Source organism: Crocuta crocuta, unplaced genomic scaffold, assembly GCF_008692635.1.
Source record: "Crocuta crocuta isolate KB4526 unplaced genomic scaffold, BGI_CrCroc_1.0 scaffold45, whole genome shotgun sequence".
In the NCBI taxonomy this organism is placed as follows: Eukaryota; Metazoa; Chordata; class Mammalia; order Carnivora; family Hyaenidae; genus Crocuta; species Crocuta crocuta.
The window spans coordinates 4,719,201-4,737,904 of NW_027530544.1; the positions used below are offsets into that span (position 1 = coordinate 4,719,201).

Here is an 18,704-nt window from a genome sequence, read left to right on the forward strand (position 1 = left end):
TGAATTCATTAACAGCTGATGAAAAGGATACTTACCAAGAACAGCTTTATCCAGATTAATATAAGTGAAAGCCTTTAAATGCAAGGAGGAAAGGTATCCCTAGAAGAGAAGGAAAAGTACTAAATGTACTAATATGTATAAATCTGTCACATAGAGTAGCTATTATTAGGGATGTCTTTTTAAATTTAGAGTCTATTGACACTAAATATGCAAAGGCAAAAATGATACACAGTTGACTTCCCTAATGTGGGAGGTTAGGGACGCTGACCACCCCCACTATGCAGTTGAAAATCCACATGTATCTTCTGACCTCCCAAAAACTGAACTAGTAATAGCTCCTTCTTGACCAGAAGCCTTACCAAGAACAGAGTTAACACATATTTTGTATATTATATATTGTACTCTTATAGCGAAGTAACCTAGAGAAAATGTTAAGAAAATTGTACCAGAAAATGCATTTAGAGGGACGTTACTATTTTTTTAAGGATTATTCTGTATTTGTTAAAAAAAAAAAAAAAAAAAAAATCCACATGTGTAAGTGGACCTGCACAGTTCAAACTTGTCTTGTTCAGGACACACTGTAATCAAATCTAAAAGAGCCTGGTTTCTGTAGGACAAATGAAGCCAAGGGCAAGTGCAGGTGCCCATTCTGGGTATGGATGATATACAGATTAATACCTCGAGCCATTCAGTGGCACCAACAGCTCCGAAGTCTCCAGCACTCCAGCTGGCAAAGACAATGCTTCTGCTGGGTTTAAAGCCACCTAAAAGATAACAAAAACTTTTATCTTGGGAAAAGTTATGGGTATGCAATTCACTTAAGATGAAATCAGAAATTTCTAATTCAAGACAGCAGATTCAAAAATATTTCTTTCCCTTTTGAGGTCCCAGATGAAAGAACAAAAAAATAAAAATAAAATTTAAAGGTAATCTACAAAGAAGGGAAAGGAGAACATTTGTAGGTAAGATTTCAAATACATAGTAGGGACCAGTTTTTACAGGAAGTCACTTTTGTTTCAACTCCATTTTTTGAGTCCCTTAAGTTCTACACTAAGAGATATTTAAAATCCCAGTTTAGGGGCGCCTGGGTGGCTCAGTCGGTTGGGCGTCCGACTTCGGCTCAGGTCATGATCTCACGGTTNAATAAAATAGAATCCCAGTTTAACTACAATGTATCTCTTCTCTGAAAAGAATCTGCATACAAATCAGTCACTGAAAACACTGGGTTACTTTATAATTGTTATGAAACAGAATATTTACAAATTTAAGTCATAAAAAAGAATTTTCAGAGAAATTACATTAATAATAGCTCCTCTCCATCCATCCCCTTTTCCTGGGAATGCACTTTTCTGTATTATGTACTTATGCATAAAAGCTAATCAGCACTGCAACTGACCCTACGGTCCAAAGATTCAAGAATGTAATAGGGTTTTGCATGTTGTGTGGGCATGTGTAGATGAGGGGCAAGTATCAAGGGAGAAAGGCTTGAAAGTGTTTATATATTAAATATATAAAAACATATCCAGGATAACATCTATATAATGCACCAAGTTACATAATATAATTTTATTTTTTTTTTATTTTAAATATTTTTATTTATTTCTAGGAGAGAGACACACACAGTGTGAGCAGGGGAGGGTCAGAGACAGAGGGAGATACAGACTCTGAAACAGGCTCCAGGCTCCGAGCTGGCAGTCAGCACAGAGCCCGACGCGGGGCTCAAACCCACGAACCGCGAGATCATGACCTAAGCGAAAGTCGGACGCTTAACCGACTAAGCCACCCAGGCGCCCCACATATTATAATTTTAAAACAGAATTACAGAAAATTAATATAGAAGTCTGCCACTGTTTGCTTTAAAATAGATTCCTTAGGGACCATGCTAGATTTGCCACATCATTCCGAATATGTCAAACTAAGAACTAGGGTCCAGTACAACACTTTGAGTGTCTCAACGAAGCTGATTCCTGGTGCAAAGAAGACACTGCATGGAAAGCTGTTTCAAAGTCAAAGGCAGATCCAACAAAAGATGATCTGCTTTTGTACTTAAAACTCAGTCCAGCACAAGTGAATTACAATAATATGGGCAACAGTGAGAAAGCATATAATATTTAGAACTATATATACCAAACAGATATTCAAGTTCTCAAAATTTGTACTCTACCTTTTAAGACCATATCAGAGAGTATCCGTGCAAGTTCTAAGAGGAGAGCTGTTCCTATACTAGATTTTGCAGCTCCAGGACCCCAGGCATCCCTCTGAGCCCCTACTACAACATAGTGATCTTTAAAAAAAAAAAAAAAAAAAAAGATAAATTATACAGTGTTTAAACTGTGTTTTAATACTGAACTTTAAACTCTAGAATTAGCATGTTAGTAAGAAGGGTAAAAAATGCAATATATGCATTAAGGCTAAGAGAACCTTACTTCATAGCTGACTTACGACTCCAGAAATTAAAAATTCACATGACAATACTAATCTCTATTGCTACTCTTTTTCCACATTACCAACTAGTTTACTTATTGACTACTAATTTGTACTACTTGTTTAATAAGCAACCAAAGTCCAAGGGCTTTCCTTACTAAATGATATGACTATTAGACTCTACTTAAATAGAAAGATTGCATATTCCAGGGATCAATAAACCACAACCTACATGCCTATTCATTATGTATTGTTTACAGCTATTTTCATGCTACATCAGGGTTAAGTACATAGTTGCAATGGAGATTGTATATCCTGCAAAATGTTTATTATCTGCCCCCTTAAGTAGTTTGCTTACTGCTGATCTATTCAATAACTTAAAAGAGATTCTCTAGTCAAATGGTCAGTTTTTGACAAGTTAATTTCCTAAGGCCTTATTACCTCCCAATAAAACTGACAATTAAACAGTTAACTGTAGGACAGACCAGAGCACTCCACAAAACCAAACCAAACCAAAGCCAGCTGTCCTGCACTCTCTCTTCTGGCTACATTCTTAAGAACCAGGAAAAACAGAAACAAGCTCACAAAAGAAAAAAGAAACAAAACAAAACAAAACAAAGGGTCTTTACCAGGTTCTTCAAAACCTTTAATAACTCCAAACATGTTAAAAATTCTTATCTCTTTCAGCACATTGTTCACAGTGAGCTTCACATTCATGTTCGGTGAGGTTTTCAGCCTACAAGAGGAATCTGTTTCCCAAGTAGAAGGACAGTCTTCTTCCATATATCTATGAAGTAGAAAACAGACATTAGAGTTCTGAGTTATTACAGCTTCCCTCGGGTTTACAAATTCAGTCTTACCGTCCAATGAAGTTTTAGGCTACGAGGACATACAAAGAAAACGTATACAAAATTTACTCCTTGGTGGCTATTTTGTGTCTTACTCCAATTTTAGGCAATCATTGAAAAATCAATGATCTCCTAGTTTAAACAATGTTTTAAAAAAAATTTCTCTACCTATCCTTATCTGAAATGTGCCTTTCTGCCAGAGACACAGTGATCATTTACATGATCATTACATGATACCAAGATGGACTCAGAATGAAGTTTTTATATAAAAGCCCAAGAGTACATTCCCATGTTTCCTGATTCTCCACACTAACTAGTATACATTTTCATTCTAATTATATTTTCATGCTGCTGATAGAGATCTTCCCCATCTATTTCCACGTTACCCAAATAATGACTGCTCTATTTACATGTCAAAACATTATAACCCCACACTACACAAGGATAAGACAGGGAGCTGGCTTCACAGGTTAGGCAAGACTTGTAGTTGGTGGTAAGAATGATCTGATTCAAAGTTTGGTATAAGTCAATAAAAATCACCATTTTTAAAATGCCTTGTGGGGCGCCTGGGTGGCTCAGTCAGTTAGGTGTCCACCTCTTGATCTCTACTCAGGTCATGATCTCATGGTTCACGGGATTGAGCCTGCGTCAGCCTCTGCACTAACAGCATGGAGCCCACTTGGGAATCTCTCTCTCTCTCTCTCTCTCTCTCTCTCTCCCTCTCTCTGTGTCCCTCCCCCACACATAAGCACTACTCTCTCTCTAAATAAACTTTAAAAAATGTTCATAGATAGCATGGTTAATAGTTACACGGTGTTACACATGTATCCTTATATGTAGATGCTCTTCATCTGAAATCAGTCACCCTGTTAAGTAGAATATATTTTAGCTATCTAAGTCAAAGAAACTGGATCTTTGAGATTTGAGTAACCTGTTCTTTATCACACAGCAAATAAATGCTCACTTAAGTGTCTGAGGCTAGATCTACATTCTCTACCAATACCAGATGGGAAATATGTCTAGATCAAGATAAAAACTAATGACATGTACTCTAATCAGACGGGGTCCTATTTTTAAAGATGGGTACTAATACGTTAGGGAGGATATCCAGGACTAATAATGACTAAAGCATCTGGAATCTGTCATGAGAACTGAAGATATTTGATAGACAAGAAAACTTGAATTGTTGCTAAGAAGAAAATCTGGAACTAATGGGTGTTACAGGGAATAAGATTTTAGTTCTACATGAATTCTAACAGATCTTTTCCAATAACTGAATGGGTTGCCAAGGGCAACAAAGTGCTTTCCCTCAGGAAGTCCTGAAGTAGAAGCTACGCCAGGAATAGTACGCAAGGAATTCACTGGGTAAACTGAACAAGGACTCACTGAGTTTATAAATCCAATGTTTAATATCACTTTATGGAGGAAAAAATTCATGTTCATTTAAACCAAGGTAAGAGCTGTCCACATGAGATGCCAAATATGGAAAACTATAGCCAAATATCTAAAATGTTATCAAATCAGGGCACCTCTTCAGCTCAGGTCATGATCTTATGGTTTTTGAGTTCAAACCACACAGAGGGGTCTGCACTGACAGGGTGGAGCCTGCTTGGGATTCTCTTTCTCTCCTTCCCTCTCTGCCCCTCCCCTGCTTGTGTGCACTCTTTTTCAAAAACAAAGTAACTTTAAAAAAATTTTTTAAAAATGTTATCAAATTAACTTGAACAGATTCCTTTTTACTCATAAAACTAGTTTTCAAATAAGACAATTTTCAAGTAAGAACTTACCCAAACAACTTTTCTGCAGTGGCTCTGGAGATTGTTTGGACAGGTATATTGGGCAATCCTGATGACTGGGATGGTGGAAACTGAGTATGATTGAAAGAAGGGAATCCAGGTGTATACGGGTCACCTGTTCCCAGATGGGCCTAGTAAACAAAAGAGCAATGTGCTCTGTCAGACATTTCTAAGAAAATTCTTAGAAGATTCAGATTCAGTATGAGGGTATAGCCTAAAGTTAGTTTAGCAACTCAAAGCGTGAAGGTCTGAGTGGCTCTAAAATATGTGACGCTTATGTTTTTGGGCAATGGCATATGGAGACGCTATTGAAAAGGTAATGTTAGCAATAATAACTAGGTCTCAAAGTCCCATAATCCATCTTTTTGTTACTGCTAAGACCCTCTTTGGAAAAAAAAGAGTACTTAATAAGGAAGGCATGTTATACATCAACTACTGCAGATGAAATCCAGCAACAATTTACAGAACCCAAAAACTCATTTATGTAAGAACTCACATGTCCAAAGAATGGAGTCTCTGCATTAACAATGGGAAATTTAGCCTGGTCCATGTATATCAACACACCAATTGCATTAAAGCTTTCAGCATTTGCAACCTACAGAAAAATAGTACAGGTCAGAAAATGAAGATGTAATCATAGTTAGAAAACGTTTTGGGCTTTATACTAAAAAACAAAAGTTTACAGAGGACTGCACTGGAACTCCCAAATGTTGCAAATAGCTCACATGTTGAGAAGAAATATTTCCCTTAACTAACTCATTAGAGTTTCAAAGATAAGAGAAATAATAAAAACCCATCCAACACCACTGCCTTTTAGTATGTTCCATTCTAGACCTTTTTTGTAGGTCTGACTTTTAGTTCTTTTTCAAAAAACATAGTTATAACTGAATTCTATATATACATAAACTTTGGTTATTTAAAGCACCTTAATTTAACAATAATTTAGCAATTCTATATAACAGACTACTGTTATTCTAAACTGCTTTCACTTAAGCATTTCTGATTACCTCATTTCCACTGAAAGACAGTGGATGACAGCTATGCCATAGTTCTGAGAGTATCTTATAGTTTAGATAATTGGAACTTATTTGATTTGTTGAATACTTTAATAAATTCAAGTTTAGGGGCACCTGGGTGGCTCAGTCGGTTAAGCGTCCAACTTCAGCTCAGATCATGATCTCCCTCCCAGTCTGTGAGTTTGAGCTCTACATCGAGCTCTGTGCTGACAGCTCAGAGCCTGGAGCCTGCTTTGGATTCTGTGTCTCCCTCTCTCTCTGCCCCTCCCCCACTCAAGCTCTGTCTCTCTCAAAAATAAACATTAAAAAATAAGTAAATAAAAAATAAATTCAAGCATATTATTAGGTATGAGAATTTAAGACTGATGGTTTCCCTAATGTGAAAAAACATTTAAACCAATAATACCACTTAAAGAAAGAATGGTATGATACTAGTGTATATAATAACTTACTCACCTTTTCAGCAAAAGTGATTTTCCCTGCTCTAACAATCACTAAAGATCCATTCACAGCAGTGTTTAAATTCTCAAAGTCTTTCTTAGTGCCAAAATTAGCATGGACCAGTCTACCCTAGAATAAAGACAGATTTAATGATCATTATGCTGTTAGAATAGTCATAGAGTCTGAGACAGGATGGTTTTGGAGATCAAACCAATAGAGAAAAGAGACGGTAAAAGGAGGCCAAAACTTAAAAGGATGTAAGAATTCTAGTCAAACTAGTCAGTTATGAGGAGTGAATCAAGACTTCTGGCCTCCTATAGTCATATCTTGATCATCACATGCTGCCTTTAATCTAATTTGCATTGATCTCTTATTTAATCTCTCTTATACTGCTTCCAATATTTTGGGAGGAGAGAAAGTCTAACAGGATATGACAAACAGACATATAAATACTGTAGGCTAGCCCTGGCTACACCAATTACATAACGTTCTAACACTTGAATGCTAGATAATTGAGGGTATACACAGAAAAAAGTTTTAACTGAAAGTTCTGATAAGAAATCTGTATGAAAATTGTTAAGTACTATCTATTACAATAAAGTGGCTTGCACAGGTCAATTTTCAGATGTTTATAAAAGCTTATAATTATGTCTTATAATATTCCTAACCTATTAATAGAGTATAAACTAACACTGACAACCAAGTAATCTAAATATATAGAAAGTTTGGAGGTGAACTAAAACCCTCAATGTTTGACAGAAAACCAACCTCCAAAACCCCTAGGTTGTAGGTAGTCAGTCAGGAAAGTAATATAGCACACATAAAACTTTTCATCTGGTTTGAAAGACACCCAGTTAGATAGCTCCCTGACATACAGACACTTGTTTTTTAACCCGAAAAAGATGCTGAAACCATCTTTCAACATATCTGAAAAACCTAGATAGATTTATCTAGATGTTTTAAATTTCTGCAGTAGTTTGGCCATATTTGCCTAAATTAAAGGTTCAAGCTAAGACTGGACTCCAGCCAAGATGGTTACTTGTATTTGTCCCCCTATAAGGTAGAATCTTGATACATGCATTCATTCAGCAAACACCTGTCCAAGGCTCTATGGATGACACATCAGTAAATGAAGCCAACCTCTCGCTCTGCATGTGGCTTTCATTCTAGTGTGGACACAAATGAGTAATGTCAGGAGTGTAAGTACTAATAAAAATTTTTTAAAAAGGGGAAAAATAAAGCAGATAAAGGGAAGTGATTAGAGGACGGCCATTGTTAACAAGACCAAGGAAGACTTCCCTAAGAAGGTAACACTGGCAAAGAGACTTGCACAAAAGGAGGGAACAGGCCATATTGGTATTTAGGGGAAGAGCAGGCCCACAGAAGGAAAGGGGAATTTTATAGAAGCCTTCAGGTTGGAAGCATGCCTGCATCTGAGTGCTTTACGAACACCAGGGAGGCTGGAGTGGCTGGAGCAGAGTGAAAGAGGAAGAGAGCAGTAGGATTGCTTAGGGCCCTGCTGTTCTGGAGGAAGACTTAGGATTTTACTTTCACTGTGGCATAGGATGGCTGAGAATAAGAATATCTCATGATCAGTTACATTAGGATGGCTGAGAATAAGAATATCTCATGATCAGTTACATTTTACAAATAAACTTATATCCAAAACTCCTAAGAAAGGTGAACTATAAGATTCTGAGCTCTTCAACAGGGAAGACCATCTCATGCACGTTTTGCCTTACTTACAGTAACTGTCGCTGCCTTACTGTATGCCACATAGCCCTCTGGACTCTGCACCAGGTATACCATGCCACTGTTTGTGTCCACCATGGTCACTGAGTTTGAAGCACTGGCAAAAAAGATTAAGTTAAAATGAAGCTGAAGCTAAGAACAGGCTTGGAGAAAAAAATGGCTTTAATACATTTAGCATTTGACTTGCATTATTTATTCTGAAAGTTTTTGCTGTATTAGCACACCTAAAAATAGCTACTTCTATAAAATTAAGTTTACCATCTTTCAACATACCTGCCTTTGACCTGAACCTTAACGAAATGTTCATCGTGCCAGGCTTTGCTAAGTTGAAGTTCACGGAATTTATTCTCAATGAAAAAAGCAAGGCTTTCATCTTTTTGAGATCCAGCCTCACGAGGGAGGTATGAATCTTCATTCAGCCGCCTAGTGGGAAAAAAGTCACTGTTAAATGAGCTAAAATTTAAAATAAACAATGAACTCAGATATCAAGAAAACTGTTTTAAAAGCGTAAGTCAATACTATTCATCATAGCTAAGGTAAATTAACTATGACCCCAAATTTCTAGATTGACTAGAAACAAACTTAGAAGAAAAAAAAATTCTGCCCAATATCAAAAGGAATGTATGACTTTAGCTTGTTAAAACCTCTTTATCCAGGGCACCTGGGTGGCTCAGTCAGTTAAGCATCCGACTTCGGCTCAGGTCATGATCTCATGGTTCGTGGGTTCAAGCCCCGCATCAGCCTCTGTGCTGACAGCTGGCTCAGAGCCTGGAGCCTGCTTCGGATTCTGGGTTTCCCTTTCACTCTGACCCTCCCCTGCTCGCGCTCTCTCTCAGAAATAAAGTTTTAAAAATTAAAAAAATAAATAAATAAAACCTCTTTATCCAATGTATACTCCTTTCAAGAGCCCCATCTTAATACATATATCTGCTTAGGGTAATCTTAGGGGAAATGAGTAAGTTTTAAGCAAATAAGCAAAATCAAAGTGTTACTGTTGGTGAACTCAAGATGTACAGCTTTAATTTTCACCTTTGAAGTAAAACTACTCCTTGTTCTGATCTTCTAGGTCTCACTGTAAATATATATACATCATATTAGTTGTTGATTTTTGTTTGGTAGACTATACTCTCACGTTATCCATAATGCCTGGTATGATATATACAAATGTATTCATTAAATGAAATAAAAATGCCAAATTCCTCATCTAAGACTAAGAATCATTGTACCACTGAATCTATACGAAGCCAGCTAATAGGTAAATGATGAATATGTTCTTTATACAGGATTACATATGTGTCTAAGGAAGATCTTCAGAATCAAAGGACAGAAACTTAAGGACACTTCTAACGGTATGTAGATTAATGAGAACCAGAAGAAATCATAGAATACTCGAGACATGATATCTCTATATCAAGATGGGCAGTCAAGTCAGTCCTGATCTAAAGAATAAAAAAGGCTACTGATGCCCTTGTTGATGGTAGCAGAGCTCAGCGTGACTTATAAGGGGGTGAGATGAAATTCAAAGCAAAGGAAGTCTGACAGCAGGCAACAAGCTATAAAGAACCAGATGACAAAAAGATCAAAGACCTCTGATTTTTTTTTTAAAGAAAAAGAAGTGTCCTCACAAAAGTTCTTTTTCCCCATCCAACAGTTTGAATTCTTTACTAATTCTTTACCCTCCAGCTAAACATGGGAAGTCTCCCCTACTGTAAGAAGTCTTTCCTCCAGACTGTCACTGCTCTGAATAATCAGTATTTGTTAGCGATTGAGATTAAATTTGTGAAGTAGCCCAAGCTTACCTGATGGCACTGGAGAAGTCTGTGTTACTCAGTTTCTCTGACAGCATTGTTTTGAGGTCCGACCAAAATAAGCGAGGTGTTTCAGGAAAGTACTCTTCTGTTTCTGGAGGTTCAGTTCCCTCTATCCCTGGAGACTCTGTTCCTGGTCTCTCACATTCAGATTTTGGTTCTACACGTTTACAGTAGCCCAAGTAGCCAATCATAAATCCTAAGGATAAAAAGTTTCAGAGCTGACAATATATTCCTATAGAAGCCCTTAATATTTTCAGCTAAGCCTTGAAAATAGTGGTTTTAATCAAATTGTAAGTTTGAAAGTAAAAAATGAATTTCAGTTTTTTATATATTAAAACATTCAATCTAATAAATCATACAGTTGACTCTTGAATGATGCAGGGGTTAGGAGTTTATATCCCCACACAGCAGAAAATCTGCATATAACTTTTGACTCTAAAAACATAACTACAACCTACTGTTGACTGGAAGCCTATGGTAACAGAGTTGATTAACCCATATTTCATATGTTATATACATTATGTGCCGTATTCTTACACTAATACCTATCTTTTTCTTATGTTTTTCAGTATTTCTAGGTTACACAGTTGGTCTGCCAAGTTTTTCAAATTGTCACAAATCTCCGAAAACTTTTCCAATATATTTATTGAGGGGAGCCTGGGTGGCTCAGTCAGTCAAGGGTTCAACTCAGGTCATGATCTCATGGTTCGTAGGTTCAAGCTCTGCATCGGGCTCTGCACTGGCAGAGCCCGCTTGGGATTCTCCCTCTCCTCTCTGCCCTGCCCCCACTCATTCTCGCTCTCTCAAAATAAATTAAAAAACATTTATTTTTAAAAATCTGCATATAAATGGACACACATAGTTCAAGTCCATGTTGTTCAAGAGTCAACCTTATAACTTTATTTTAAATACTTGCCTTTTAATTTATTTACTTATTTACTTATTTAAGTAATCTCTATACCCAACCTGGGGCTTGAACTCCTGATCCCAAGATCAAGAGTCACATGCTCTACTGACTGAGCCAGCCTGGTGCCCATCAATAGTTTACCTTTTTAAAATATAAGTAACTTTTCTTCCCAGAAGCCTTCCTTGAATCCTTAGGCCAAGCTTCTATCCTACAGACATCCTGTGTGTATTTCTAGTATAACATTTGCACATTACAGTGAAATGACTCATGTGTGTCTCTTCTCCCACCAGGCCAAACTGAAAGGCAGGCATAGGTCTTAGTCATTGTTGTATTCCTAGTGCCTTGCATAATGGCACATAAAAAGGCACAAAATAAATGTTTGCTTGGCTGAATTAACAGATTTCCTAGAGTTGTTCACGAGGAACATTCATTTAAGTTTTGAATAGCCACTCTTACCAATCAAGAAAAAGAGGATTACAGCCATAGTCGCATAGCAGATAAATCCATTAAACCTTCTTGGTTTTGTGACACTGGCACGATTACCCCTCATGTTATTGTCAACACTTTCTTCTTCATCTGCAGCTAGTTTCATCTCCACATGACTGCTGTCACCATCTACTTGCCGAGCCAGACTAAACCGGGTATAGGACAACGGTTCTCCACCAAACTGAGATTTGAAAAAAAGAGAGAAAGCATCATGAAAGAGAAGAAAGAGCAACATTTACAAAAAGTTTGGTTAGGTACTATACTTGGTATTGGGCCATTAACATGACTTGCTATGTATTCTAAACTGACTGAGCCATCCAGGCATCCCTAACTTGCTATATATTAAGGAAAAAGAAGTTTTCAAAGCAACATTCTTCCTAATACCCAGTTCTGTCCATGGCAGGTGGGGGCTAGATCACACACTGGCCTTTTTCATCTCATTCAGGCTTTTCATTCAGGGTTTCTGTTAGTAGGTCTACCAACATAGGTGTAAGTTTTGATCAGCTTTTTTTTAGTTCATCCTATCAACTTGGCTGTCCCCTTCCTACCAATCCCCAAATACCCTGTAAGTTCTTACAAGATTTCCCATAGTTAACTCCACTCAAGAATGAATATACCCTTCTTCTGTAGGAGCAATTACATCTCAAAACCACTTCATAAACAAATATTTAATGATAGCTTTGAATATTATTCCATGTTTACTGGGTGAGAGTCATTTTCTGTATTTCATATTCTCACAAACTGGTGACAAGGAAGAATAAAACTTAAAATATCTTACCAAGGTAGAGAATGCTGATCTGGCTTGATCCATCATTCTGAGCTGCCACACAAGAGCCTAGTATTAAAATAGAAATTTAATATGAAATAGATACCACTGTACCAGTTATAAGGGGTTTTCATTACCATGCTAAATTATTATAACTCAAATTTACTTTTAAATATATTATCATCTTCCCAGAAAGGGTCTTTAACAAAGATATTTAGTTCATAGGAAAACTAAATTTAACGTGATTAAATAATTTAAATTTAATGACTTGGAGGTGAAGACAATTATAACTACAAAGGATATTATTGGGAAAAACAAGAAATCTGAATATAGACTAATTACTGGATAACAGTATTGTATCAGTGTTAGATCTGGAAAGTATGATGATTTGTTCTGTTTTTTGAGAAGAATGCCCTTGTTCTTAGGAGTTTAATGCTCAAGAATTTAAGAATTTAGTATTGGGGCACCTGGCTGGCTCCACTGGAAGAACATGCGACTCTTGCTTTCAGGGTCATGAGTTCAAGCCATATGTTGGGTGTAGAGATTACAAAAAAAAAAAAAAATTGAAAAACTTAAAAAAAGAAAAAAAGAATGAAGTCTCCTAACACTTATAACTTCCTTTCAAATAGCTCAATTTAAAAAAGTGTATAAGAGGAGCACCTAGGGATGCCTGGGTAGCTCAGTCGGTTAAGCATCCCATTCTAGACTTCATGAGTTTGAGCCCCACACAGGGTTCTGCACTGATAGTGCAAGACTGCTTGGGATTCTCTATCTCTCTCTGTGTCCCTCCCCTGCTCACTTTTCTCTCTCAAAATAAACTAAAAACAAATAATTTAAAAGTGTATAAGAAAGCAATTGTGGCAACTATTAGTAATTGATGAATCAGAATAAAGGCTACATGGATATATACTGTACTATTATTTCAAGTTCTCCTACCATGGTTCTACTTACCATGGTAGGTAAATTTAAGTAACTGAATTAATAGTCAAAGGGACAAATACAAAAGACAACAGACTAGCACCTGAAGAAAAAAAAACCTGCAGTAGAATTCAGTCAAGACTGGCCATGCTAAAAAGACTGGTAATAAACCAGTAATAAACCATCTCCAATATAAAAGGAGAGAAAACCTGATCCTTCTGATTAAACAGTTTTTACAAATGATTTGATAGATTTTTAATGTAAAAAGAATAGACAAAGGAAAAACACAATATGCTGTTTTACAAAGAGGCCAGCCATCTGAGATGTTAAGTGTGTGTCATGTTTAAGGCTGAAAACTAATAATTCAAAAACTGAAGTTCAGTGGTTACTGGGTTAGGAAAATTATGTTCTCATCTCCAGAAATTTAAGAAATTAATCTTAACCTCTGAATCACTGTTGTGTGCCTAAAACTATATATTGTATGTCAACTATCCATAAATTAAATTTAAAAATAAATAAATGACAACCATTTTTATTACTTAAGATTTAAAAATTTTTTATTTGAGAGAAAGAGGGGGAGAGGGGCAGACGGAAGAGAGAGGGAAAGAAAAAATCCCAAACGGGAAAGGGCAGAGGGGAGAGAGAGCATCCCAAGCAGACTCCAAGCTCAGCAAAGAGACCAGGGCCTCAATCCCACGACACTGGGATTAATTAAGGCCTGAGCTGAGATCAAGAGTTGGATGCTCAACTGACTGAGCTATCCAGGCACTGCTAAAAGATTTTTTTTTTTTAAATTTTCAAGTAATCTCTACACCCAACATAGGGCTTGAACCTACAACCCGAGATCAAGAGTCACATGCTCTGGGGCACCTGGGGTGGCCCAGTTAGTTGAGCAGTTGATTAAGCATCTGACTTCAGCTCAGGTCATGATCTCACAGGTTGTGGGTTCCAGCCCCATATCAGGCTCTGTGCTGACAGCTCGGAGCCTGGAGCCTGCTTCAGATTCTGTGTCTACCTCTCTCTCTGTCCCTCCCCTCTTCTTACTCTTTCTCTCAAAAATAAACATTAAACTAATAAGAAAAAAAAAAGTCACATGCTCTACTGACTGAGCCAGCCAGGCACCTTGACACCCATTTTAAAAGTAAAAAAACACTTCTTTAACCAACAGAGTCCTATGCTAAGTTAAAGCATTGGTATTAAGTGAAATTGGGATTTTCTAATTAATTGATTTGAGTGCATCTAGATGTTTTTAAGTGATTATTATGTTGAGATATATAAAATGGTCATTTATTTCATACGATCTTAAGGCTTTTCCTACACTACAAGTGCACTTGCAGCGCATTTAACATCCACATGTGACAAAGCAAACTGAGATATATGCAGATTGTAAAGTAAAAGATGTTATATAAACTGGCATTAGAAAAGTCTCCTTTCAAAACCTATTAACAACAACAAAAATTTAATCTCCAAGCTTTAAAGACCAGAGCCAAGAAGCAAGATCATATTCTTAGAAGCACAGTCTCATGCCCTATCTGGTACAAAAAGCTTATCACTATCACTGCACCAGAACCCTACAAACCCAATCACTAGAACCAGAACTAGAAGACCCCACCCTGAACCAATTTTAATCACCCTATTCTAGGAAAAACCAGTTTACAACTTTAATGCTGATCTAAACCAGCCATTCCTCAATGTGTTTCTAGTTTTAAATTAATTTTGAGACTAAAGTGACACTTTTAAATGACCTAAATAAAGGATTTAAATGATGAGATTGAATTGATTGCAATTCTGCATAAACAGATATTAATAGAACATGTAATTATGATTTTGTATAATTAAAATCTAAGTACAGTTTTTACTGAGAACACCAGTATGTTATTTCTATTTCAATATCCAGACACAAAATGAAGACTATTAACCTAAAAGAATTAAGTCAGAGGAAAAAAATAGTGACTTAGGCAATTCCACTTTAACTTCATAATTTAACGCCATTATCTGTAAGAACAGGATAGTTCTAGGATATCTACAAAAGTTATTCTTTAAGTTTTATATATAACAAATTTGAGTCATTCTTTCAAAATGACCTCATACATAATAAAGCTCTGTATTTAAAAGAACTCCTTACTGAATTTTCTTCCAACTAAAATCACTCTAATTTATGTGCTCTAAAAGCATGGGAGAAACTTTTCATACCAGTTATAATCACAGTCTATAAACAGTTCTGTTCATAGTTATTTAGTTCTGTTAAAAGATGACATCTAAAAGCCAAACATCTTTTATTATAGCTTATTTCAAGCTGTCACCACCATTGCTGATAATCCATAACAAGAGACAAACCAAACACCACCTGGATTTTTGTACACATTAGCACCCTGTATATCTTTGGTACTCTCAATGATAACTTGAAAACCTATTCAGTTTCTCACATTAATAATGAAAATTAAATTAAGCAAAACAGAGTCACATATGTTTGGAACATGAAATGGAAGGAGTATCTGAAATGTCTTTTAACTGAGCCATGGGATGGAAGACAGGAGGCAGGCAAAGGTATGCCAGACTACAGTCCTAAACTCCTTTATAATTCAAATCATCTTATTCCTACTTTCTAAAAGGTGGCATTAATTTCTATTTTTTTAAATACAGTAATTACCTTGAGGTCTTAAGCTACTTTGGGGTATCTCAAAACCAGGAGTCTGTACACATACATACAGCTAAGAGTGGGGGGATCATCTAAACAAAATACACCGTCACCTATGTGTAACATACCTAAAGCTGCTACTTGCTCCATTTTACTTGAAATAAGAATGAGCCACTTGTTTATTACTATTACTGACAAGCCTACTTCCATTTAGAAAATGGGCCACAGTTTGAAGTCCTTGGAGCTCACATGAAATGAAGTTCTTCTACCTACTTTTGAGGCTCTCTGCTCTAGAGAGCTTCACTACCTAATAAGTGCTGCCCTCTACTTTCTCCAAAATGAGACAAATCAGCCCTGCCTCTACTAACATCCTTCCTTTGTTCTATTTCTTCTTGACTCAGCTCAGGGAACATCTTTATGAAGCTTTCTCTGATTGATTTCCCTACCCTATACCTGATATGGAACTGAAAAAGAATAATTAACAATAAAAAAATAATTAACAAAGAATAAAGATATTTCATTTCTTTAACAATATGGAGACATGCTTAATGTATGTAAAGGTCATTTCTCATATGATTTGGAAATAACATAAAAAAGAATATAATGAAAACCTTGGACTTGGACCTGGAATTGTCTCCCATCCCTGCAACTACTCTGGTTTACTCGGGAATCACGAGGCAAAGCATAGATAGTAGGGAGATTTTAAAAAGTAGAAAAACTTTAGGGGTGCCTGGGTGGCTCAGTCGGGTAAGCATCCAACTCTTGGTTTCGGCTCAGGTCCTGACCTTAAGGTTCATGCATGAATTCAAGCCCTGCATCATGCTCCGTGATGACAGCATGGAGCCTACTTGGGATTCTCTCCCTCTCCCCTGCTCACTCTGTCTTTCTCAAGGTAAAATAAAGTTAAGTAAAATAAATAAACTTAAAAAAAAAAAAGGTAGCAAAAATTTCAAGGTTACCTGGTGGGGCTCCAAGAACTTAAGCAATTGGTTATGGATACCCGTTTTACAAATTGTTTCCCTATGCATTTGCAGAAGATTACATGAATTTACAAAACTTCTGCAGGGCCCCCAGGACACATATAATTGTATCTACCCAGGATGACTTGAAAAGAGATGGTCAAGGTCTTTTCTAGCCTTAAGGGTCTAAAATGAAAAGGCCATGGAGGAAAACAAGTAGGATCTTCATTTCTATACAGCTTTCTGTAAAAAGATTGTCCAAGTAAAAAGGTCAGGACCACTTGAAGTTGCTGCAGTCTACCTGTACACTGCTCATCTGAGACAGCAGACAAATGGCACATACAGAGAAGGGGTACAAAAGGCCTCAGAGGATCATATTTAACTAGCTTTCATTATTGTCTGATTCAAGTTTTGCCGGGCACCTTGCTCCACCATAGATAAGCACATTATCAGAGGCAAATAACTGCCACAACTTAGGGCAGAGTTGGTGAGGTTGTCTCTACCCAACAATCTTCAGTACAGGCTAAGTTCACAACCATGACTTCACAAAAAAATTCCTCATTCCATCAGAGAAAAGCTAAAGGGTGCTATGCCATATGTACATTTTTGGAAAATATTTCCTACCAATGACAAAACTTTTGAAATTCTAGATCTTGTGAGGTATAGTAAGTTTATGATAATCCGAAACAGAAAAACAGAAGAGCCAAGAAGTACTTTAAATAGCCTAAACTTGAATTCTGCACTGGACAACAACTTTTGGAAATCACCTTAAATGTCTTTGTCAATAAGGTCAAACTCCCCAGCTCAGAGGCAATTGAATCAGCATCTAGTATTCCGACTCCTATAAAAGCCTGGAATAAAGGTATCAGGTATCCACATACTTTTGTAAAAGGACAGCTATTTCTTACTTCAATTCTTTCACCCTATCCCCCCCAAAAAGGGAGAAAGAAGCAGCAATTAAGTTCTCTGCTTCACCCAAGGTCGCTACAAGCAGAGGAAAAAACGTTAACGGGAAAAAGTCAAAACACAAAATATTTTCTTATCCTACCCACTACGCCATTAGAGAGTCATCACTAGAAACAGTGACACAATGCGCGTCTAAGGCCTTTGTCAATATAGCAAGCCCTTTAACCGTATTGCTAATTTCCTGAAAGGGAAAGCCAATTCCAATCTAAATAGGTTTTACTTAGCCTGCAGACCATAGCTTTCACAAAGTAGAAGTCTTAGTCCTACGTCTCCCAGCTTATAGCATGGAGAGCCTAGCAACCAGAGTATTCGAGTCAGCACCTGCGGCATTCAAGCAGCTTCTGCCTAGGGAAAACTGAGAACCCACACACAAAGCCAACGGCATCGCTGAAAGATCAGGTTGTACCAGAGTTCAAACGCAGGGCTTACAGCAGCTCATACCAAATTCCCAGGGCACACTCGTAACCGAGTGCAGGGCAGCTCTGTCCCTCTGAGCAGTGAGGCCAGGACCAGAGTAGGCCCCGACAGAGCGTAAGGCTATAAGCTCAAGGTCACCCGCGGACCCCGACAGCAGCTCCTTGGGGAAACTTCCCGAAGCAGCCACGTGCTCGAGTCTACGCTGCGGCAGCGTGGCTCGCACTCCCGCGCCCGCGGCCTTTGGCTTTCCCACGAGGTCCTGTACCTTTTAAGGACGAGCTAGTGAGGACAAGGGACAGGGGTGGCCTAAGGAACGCCCGCAAGCAGAATTGCGGGGCGCAGAGCGACAGCGGGGTACCCCTCATCTCGCCGTCAGTCTAAACCGAGAAACCGTTCGCCGCCCCGCGGCCGAGATGAGGGCGCAGAAAAGCAGAGAAGGGCAGCTTTTCTCTGCACAGCGGCGCCACTTTGCTGCACCTGCAGCCCGCTCCCCACGCCGCGGCGGCCCCTTCCAGTCCCGCACGCGGGCCCCGCTCCATCCCTCCCCCCCCCCCCCCAA

General features: G+C 37.8%; 1 protein-coding gene and 1 long non-coding RNA gene across 3 annotated transcripts in view; one reads left to right on the plus strand and one right to left on the minus strand.

The window, feature by feature from the left end:
- Positions 1 to 18,704, minus strand: part of TFRC (transferrin receptor) — a 28,751-nt gene that overhangs the window by 9,825 nt on the left and 222 nt on the right. For both annotated transcript variants that reach the window (XM_077767673.1, XM_077767674.1), the window contains exons 2-13: positions 12,260 to 12,316; positions 11,452 to 11,662; positions 10,077 to 10,284; positions 8,551 to 8,700; positions 8,272 to 8,374; positions 6,541 to 6,654; positions 5,565 to 5,663; positions 5,060 to 5,199; positions 3,054 to 3,211; positions 2,165 to 2,284; positions 679 to 764; positions 36 to 99 (exon numbers count right to left, since the gene is read on the minus strand). In XM_077767673.1, the coding sequence (XP_077623799.1) occupies positions 36 to 99; positions 679 to 764; positions 2,165 to 2,284; positions 3,054 to 3,211; positions 5,060 to 5,199; positions 5,565 to 5,663; positions 6,541 to 6,654; positions 8,272 to 8,374; positions 8,551 to 8,700; positions 10,077 to 10,284; positions 11,452 to 11,662; positions 12,260 to 12,295 (1,489 nt within the window). In that variant the 5' untranslated portion in view covers positions 12,296 to 12,316. The remainder of the gene's footprint in view (positions 1 to 35; positions 100 to 678; positions 765 to 2,164; positions 2,285 to 3,053; positions 3,212 to 5,059; positions 5,200 to 5,564; positions 5,664 to 6,540; positions 6,655 to 8,271; positions 8,375 to 8,550; positions 8,701 to 10,076; positions 10,285 to 11,451; positions 11,663 to 12,259; positions 12,317 to 18,704) is intronic.
- On the plus strand, positions 4,600 to 12,155 carry LOC144234359 (uncharacterized). The gene is made up of 3 exons (XR_013335930.1): positions 4,600 to 4,725; positions 9,561 to 9,626; positions 11,578 to 12,155. It is a non-coding gene; the product is annotated as an uncharacterized LOC144234359 (long non-coding RNA).